This window comes from Medicago sativa, chromosome 8 (assembly GCF_051527215.1).
Source record: "Medicago sativa cultivar Bolivia chromosome 8, Bolivia_mono, whole genome shotgun sequence".
Taxonomy (NCBI): domain Eukaryota; kingdom Viridiplantae; phylum Streptophyta; class Magnoliopsida; order Fabales; family Fabaceae; genus Medicago; species Medicago sativa.
The window spans coordinates 28,468,795-28,476,585 of record NC_140756.1 but is presented as its reverse complement, the minus strand read 5'-3'; the positions used below and the strand labels follow the sequence as shown (position 1 = coordinate 28,476,585).

The 7,791-nt window shown below is 30.8% G+C and overlaps 1 protein-coding gene across 1 annotated transcript; it reads right to left on the bottom strand.

Annotated features, from left to right (window-relative positions):
- Positions 1–476: 476 nt before the first annotated feature.
- Positions 477–7,305, bottom strand: LOC146898127 (LOB domain-containing protein 19-like). The gene is made up of 2 exons (XM_085731525.1): positions 6,817–7,305; positions 477–1,075 (listed from the first exon to the last, which is right to left on the bottom strand). Exons 1-2 carry the CDS (start codon positions 7,126–7,128, stop codon positions 737–739), a joined length of 651 nt encoding a protein of 216 aa, XP_085587651.1. The 5' UTR covers positions 7,129–7,305; the 3' UTR covers positions 477–736.
- Positions 7,306–7,791: the final 486 nt, after the last annotated feature.

Here is a 7,791-nt window from a genome sequence, read left to right as displayed (position 1 = left end):
CAATAGTTTTTCTGAATTTTATGTTTCCTGACAGGTGTTTACGGTCTTATAGATGAAATAATTGCAACAGTTAAATTATTTTTCTATTGGTCGTAGAGCTAACTAGGCTCAATATATTTATTATTAATGTTGACAATATCAACCTGATGGTGCTATTGCTCATTTAAACCTGATAAAGCATTTCCCATAATATATCATTCTTCTATTGTATTATGCTATTGATAAAGATAGCTCTAAATTGTGGATGCAACAACGATTGCAGTAACAATATAAAGTTTTTAGAGGTTTCTCCAGCAGCATCACAACGTTTGTGGTTGCATCAGTTGCAGTTGTTTGTCTTTAATTGCAATATTAATGCCTCCTTGTTTGGATCTGCGTTTAAAGCTAAATTCTTGAGTCCTTAGGCAAAGCTACAAAATGTAGCATCACATGAACGCACATTTGTAGCACATTTGGACGTGACAACAAACACATACTAAGTCGCAACTGCAACTGCAATTTTGATCATTATTGATATAACTATTTGTTTGCCTTTTATCAATAAAAGGAAATAGAAAACTTATCTGCAAAAGAAAGGGCGCAAAGTCCCTAGTTTGGTTACATAATTCTTCATGTTGAAACTAATACAAACCGATCAGGTACAATTAGTAACATGCTCAGAAAATTAGGTGAAGTTATAATTTCATTAGACAATTCCAAAACAAAAAGCACTGACATCAAAAAGAAAGAAAAGTAACTAGTGAGAATTAGATGGCTGGAATCTTACTCCAGGCAAGTACCTAGAGACAAATTCTCGAGCCAAAGCTTGGAGTTCATCATCATCAAGTTGTTGATCTGATTGATTGAAGAAGCTGCTCAAGTCCAATGATGAAAGTGGTTGATGAGGATCAAAATGCATGGACATGTTAGAGGTACTTTGCATGTCTGCATTTGTTCCCAAGTGATCCGAGGAGGAATGAAAACTTGGTGAAGAGCTTTGAGGGTTTGGAAGCGATGGAGCGAGCGATATTGGGAGGCGCTGCATTGTCGCAAGACTGGCTTGAACATAGGTTAACTCTGCCTGCAAGCTCATAACCTGCACCATACAAATTCAATAATAATAACTCAAATTATTATATGTGTTTTGCTTCTGATAAGGCATCAAAGATTTATTGTATTCCAATGCACTCAACTACGGACTATTCACTATCGCCATGGGTGGCTACAGCTGGCCAAACATTGTTTTGACGCCATCGAAAGGTGAACCTGGAAGCACCAGATCGACCCTGGAGTGGCAAAGGATTTGGCCTTACAACCACTCAGGTCATTAGAGGTTATTTCCAGGTTAAGGTATAGAAACAACTTCGATGTTTATGTTAAAGAAGACAATTTTATTACTGAAAAGCTAATTAACATCCTCATTATATGATAGCTTCACCACTTTCAACTAAAAATATATACAAGTAAGTAACCAGTGATTCTTTATTTTCAACTTTATTTTAATAAGACTAGGCTCTTAATTGGAATTTGGAATCATATGCAGTTGTTAAACAACTTTAGAATATAGGAATTCTACTAGTATATGAAAGGGTTATGAAGTCCAGACCCATTAAGTAAATAAATCATTCATATCATGTAAGTGTCTGTTACTATGTAACAAAGTCAAAATTAAATGGATTTAAACTAATGTTTATAACACAAACAATACGTAAACAATGCATACCTTTGGAACCTCAAATTGAAAGACATCATGATTTTGTTGAGAGAAATTAAACAAGGGTCTTGTTAACGAGTGTCCCCGGGGCACTCTTTAAGCATGCCAAATTAAGAAATTATTCTTTATAAATGTCAAAGTTTTTGATTTCCAATGCACTAATTACACAACTTTTCATAAAAAGTTACTATTTAAAGCCCTTAACTAGTACCCCGGGGGCACTGGTTAACATTTCCCATTAAACAATTTTAAATACATGCACATATCTGACCAAGAAGCAGAAGAAACGTAAACTCAATTCCTACAACACTCGTTTTAAGGGTGAACTCAAGGATGGTTGAGCAACACCTTCACTTCAAGGGCCGCTTTCTTTGCTTTTTTTTTTTCTTCTTCTCATTTTCTTCTTTCTTTTTTCCTTGATTTTTTAGGATTTTGGTTCGGCGCCCTCTTGTATGTATATTTTCCCCTTTTTAATAATATATTATTAGTAGGCAGCAGAGGATGGAGATATCTACCCTCCAGACTCACCTTGATGCCTCACCTATCTCTTAGCCTATCGAAAAGAAAAAAAAATGCATGCACATGTAAACCATATGAGCAGGTTTTTTCCGGTTAGACCAGACATTAGAACAGGTGTTTAAACTCCGACTTTTCCACTTAAATGTGTGAGTTTTCCATGACAATTATTACAATCTCATCAATTAAAAAAATAGCTTTTCCCCAATTATAAAACATGCCACTGGCAATGAAATGTCAGAGTTGAACAGATAAAGATTTATACATTTTGGCATATATACTCCAAATTATGTGCATGCATGTGAAGAATATTCTTATTTGGTATTAAGAGATAAACTTCAATATTTTATTTTGACTGCTACATTAACACTACTAGCTAGTTCAAAAAGACATAATCAATCTTATCCAAACAACTTTTCCTTGTTCTATTATTGGGTAGAGAATCTAGAAGTGAGTACTTAATTCGTATTTGGTTGGTAACTTATCACTTAAACAATGGAATCCGGCCTAATTGAAAGATAATGAATGCATTGTTGTTAAATTGTTACTTCATCTATAGTTAATCACATATTATTTCATGTGGATGAATATCTAAAGAGGCTCTCTTACTCAATTATTATATCTTGGAACTTAGATTATACAATGCATTTTTCAAAGATAATGACAAACGTTTCTATCGTATCACGCATAAGATTATGTGACTTTATTTAGTATGTCGAACAATTACAACCTTGCTTTAACTAGTTCCTATAGACTTGTCAAAACAAAATTTGTATAAATCCATCCATTGTCCCTGCTAGAAAACCAATTTTATATCCCCTCATATACTTCACTGGAATATATTTACATGTGTATAAATTTTGAGACTTTTTTTAGTACAATATACTTATGAGACTTTGATCCCTTCATTAATTGAAATGTGATAGTTAGATAAAAGTTATCTTAATGTAATATTTTCATAGTCTGAATTCCTAAGTTTACCAATAAAGTTTGAATAATATCATAATTATAAATCAAGTTCACATGACATTACACTTTAGACTAATGAATGTTGGATAATAATGTCTAAAATGGATAAACAAATACACCCTCCGGTCACTATTATAAGCAAAAATCAACATTTTAAATTCATTCATTAAATGATATATGTGGTCTATAATGAAGATCATATACATCATTGATTGAATGAACTTAAAATGTAGATTTTTGCTTATAATAGTAACCGAAGGGTGAACATAAGAATTAATTCTAGATTTTTTTAGTGTAAACCGAGTATCCTCCGCATGCAATGCGGAGACTAATCCTTCGAGTATTGTGAGATCCAAATGGACGGCAAGCTCTTTCTAAAAGTTTTAACGCTGGTACATGCCCAAGATTGGATTCGATCTCATAGGGTCTTGATTAATCTAATTTTTTTTTTCTTAAACACTATTATTCCGTGTTCATGTTATAATATTAAAAGATAGATAATTGAGGTGTTACCTTAGTCGTTAGCCCCATTTATTTGACTCATAGTCTTTAGCCAGATAAAACAAGATAAACATCTACTTCATGATTCTAGATAGTAGATAGTGAATTTAATACTTGGTAAACATTGTCTACTATACTATTCACTAATATACAAATGTATTATTATTCATAGAGTAAAGCATGTGTATCAAGAATTTGAAAGTCAATACTAAAAATATTTGAATATTTCTCGAGCTGCTAAATTTCATTGCTTGTTAGCTCCGGCAAGCAACAGACAGTCCTCCGTAGTCAGCCATACCCAGTTGGCGGCTGCCACCACCACCTATCTCTTTTAAAATATTGCATGCTAACATGACTTTCACAATATTTATTATATTCCTTAGAAATTTATACCTAACCAAACTTTAACAATACATTGATTTCATTGGAGTAAGTTCTTCCTTATTTTTTTGAATTGTTGGTTTTCTTTTTGTTGTTAAAGATTTCTATTTATATGTTGTTTTCAAGAGTCCAACCTCAATAAATTGGTGGAAATTATATGGTTCTACACTACTTTTAGTAAAATACCATTTTTTTTAAATCAACTATTCTACAAAAAATAGTGGTCATCTTTTTTTTTTAATATCAATTTTTTTATTTAAAAACCAGATCACTGCTCAAGATGAACCGAGACCGGTGATTCAGAGAATACAAACTAAAGGCACAATATATAGAGGCTGGATGTTGTTTTATACTCCCTCCGGTCTCAAATGTAAGAAATTTTTCACTTTTTAGGTTCATTCAATAATTGATGTATGTGGTCTATAATATGGACCACATACATCAATTATTGAATTAACCTAAAAAGTGAAAAGTTTCTTACATTTGAGACCGAAGGGAGTACGTCCGTATTAGATGGACCCTCTTTTCAAAGTTCAAAAGTTACACTAATTACTTCTTTTATCAAGTTATAAAGCGTATAGATATGCTTGAGCTTGAGTATGTCAATGAAAAATAAAATTATATTTAAGATTTATCTATTAATCTAAACTAAATCTTAAAACACATGTGCTGTGAGTGTGAGGGAGTATCTAAGTATCTAACTAGTGTTTTGGTAATGTTTTTGTAAACATAAGGTAAAGGTAGTATATATTTTTTGGACTCAAATATGGTTAGTCACTAGTCTACTTGATTATATATGCTTGGCATTAGACCATGAAACATAATACCTACCTACACTTATAGGGGTACCCTAGTTAAGTAGCATCCATGTAAAATGTGGACAAGCTAACAATCGTGTGAAAGCAAATAGTAGATTGTACTTCTTATTCTATGAAATATTCTAAAGAGTAAGATCTTGACCTACGAGGAATGCAAACAGTGATTATTGTCAAGCGACAATACTAGAGTGCAGGACTTCGCACCACGGTGCACGTTAGCATGATCACTAATGTTTAATTAAACCATGAGTCAACAAAACTCTATATTTGTTGACCATTAATAATTATTAATAGCGTTTAATATATTTTTAATTCTTATGAATATTTTAACTTTTATTTCCTATCCTTAAAATTTTTCTTTGAGTTTAGTCTTTCAAAAAATTTCAATCATCATTTTTAATATTTAATTTTAAGTCAACTCATGAGTGTCTTTATGTTTTCGAATGAAAATTTTTAAGAATGTTTAAAATATTATAAAAATCTCTTAAAAAATAGATTTTTTTTAACAAAATATAAATTTTAAGCGCAAAAAACTGTAAAAGTTTATATTTAATTCATTATTCGTTATTTTTGTTGTTGTAGAGAATCTTATAATATTTTATAATTTCCGAATAATTCAATTCGAAAATATGAAGTCTACACAAGTGTTGACATAAAAATAAGGACCAAAAGTGGTGACTGGAATTTTTTGAAGAACTAAAAGTGGAAGAAATTTTTTAGAGAGACTAAAACAAAAAGTTTGTATATTTATAAGGATCAGAAACATATTTTACCCTTAATAATAATCAATTTTAACTAAAACTATCCCAGACTAATACAATAGTGAATGCACGATAGGTGGATGAATATATGATTTAATTTAGAGTCATGCTAACAAGTGCATCAAGGATATATGTTAAAAAATTTAAAAAGGAAACAATTAATAAATTTTATATAGAAAAAATAACTTCTTAATTTTTCAATGTATTGAATACTCCCTCCGTCCCGTTTTATCTGAGCCAGTTTGGTTTTTCACACAGATTAAGAAAAATGTATAAATAAAGGGGAAAGTGGAATATATTGTATTGGGAATGATGAAAGTAGTATTAATTAAAGTTATATTGTATTGGGAATGATGAAAGTTGTATTGAAAATTGAAATGGATCAGTTATTTTGGAACACTTTTTTTTTATAAAATGGGTCAGATATTCCGGGACGGAGGGAGTACATAGTTCTAAGATAAAATTTTCACTTTAAAATTCTTAATAAGTGTCTTTAGCATTTCTCTTTAATTTATATATTCATTTTTAATATAATTTTTGTTACACTTTCAATAAGTCATAACCATCACGTTAAAATGCTTGACTTTAATTATAATTATTTTTAAAATCATACAAATGGTTAATTGTAATTTACTATCACTCAAAAACTTTTCAACTTAATGTATACAATTTACACTCTAATACATATTCATCAAGATATAAAATACACCAATATATAAGCAAGATTAAAGAGTATTTTCACGTCTTGAAGGCTTTAAAATAAAAAATGGCAATTAACAAAGTTAAACATAAAGAGAGGAAGTTACTAGGGCACATATTCTTTGTGTGGAGTAATTTTCTTATCACTTTCTTAACACATAATGTTGGGTGTCCTTTAGAAAAGCAACAAAACATCCAAAGAGGTAAAGATAAACTCATGTTGGATTTGTTTCTATACACATTAATAAAGTTTCATCCAATGATTTAAAAATATGTGATTAACACTTAGAAATATGTGAGAAATGATAATAATCTAGATTTCAAAATTATAACTACAAAGGTAAGATATTAACATTAATATATGCCTAAAACAACTTAAAATGAGAGAAGCAGAAGAATGAAACAAGAGATCACTACAATGAAGAAAAATTAAAGGAATTATATGTATATTTAAATAAAATTTTAAATAAATTAATACCTGTTGTTGAAGTGCAAAGATGTGAGCAACACAACCATAAACAGGGTCTCTAGCCCTAGCAAGAGCTTCATAGCAAAGAGTAACAACAGCATCAAGACGTTTATGAGCTGGAATACGCATGAGTAACTTAGAGGCATTACTAGCACCAAACACTTTGTGAACTGCTGCAAAATGAACCGTTCCTTGGTCTGAATCAAAATATGGTGCAAATATGCAACCTTTTACACACTTTCTCCTCAAAAACTTGCAAGCACCACAAGGCCCACCACCTCTTTGATCACTTCCACCAATCTTTCCTCCACAGTAATCCATTTTTTTTTGTCTCTCTTTTTCTTGTTTAGGGTTGAAGTTGAAACAAACTCTTGTGAGTCATAAAGAAATACATATATATATAATGAAGGAGATAAGATGTTGGGTTTGTGTGTAAGTGTTGCTATTGTTATAACTTGATTTTGATACATGGAATGAATGAATAATGAGTGAGTGCTTTTGGTGGTGGGTCAATCACTTGAGATGGACTAGACTTAGTTTGGTTTAATTTTCATTTTGGTATAAATGGTTTTTTATTTTATTTTCTATAAGATGCATAAATGAATTAGGACACTGCAAAAATTGATCCCTCGACCGTGTATAATTTAAATAGATAACAAACTCTCCTCAAACATTTACTACTAAAAATTTTAAAATTAATAACAAAAATTAGAGACGAAAAAAAAAATTCTTTTTTTTGACAAAAAAAAATAAATTCTTTTAGTGACAAAGTTAGAGATAAATTTCATTATTCCCTCTGTAAATATAATTTCCATCCCTATAAATTTTGCAGTAGTTTGACGTACACTTTTTTTTTTGTCAAGCAGTCTAATGGCTAGAGCTCAGACATTTTAAATGTGGAGAAGTGAGGTGTCCAGGTTTCAAACTCCGACCCTGCATATAATATGTAATATCCCTACCAATTTAGCTAAGTTCACGGGGATG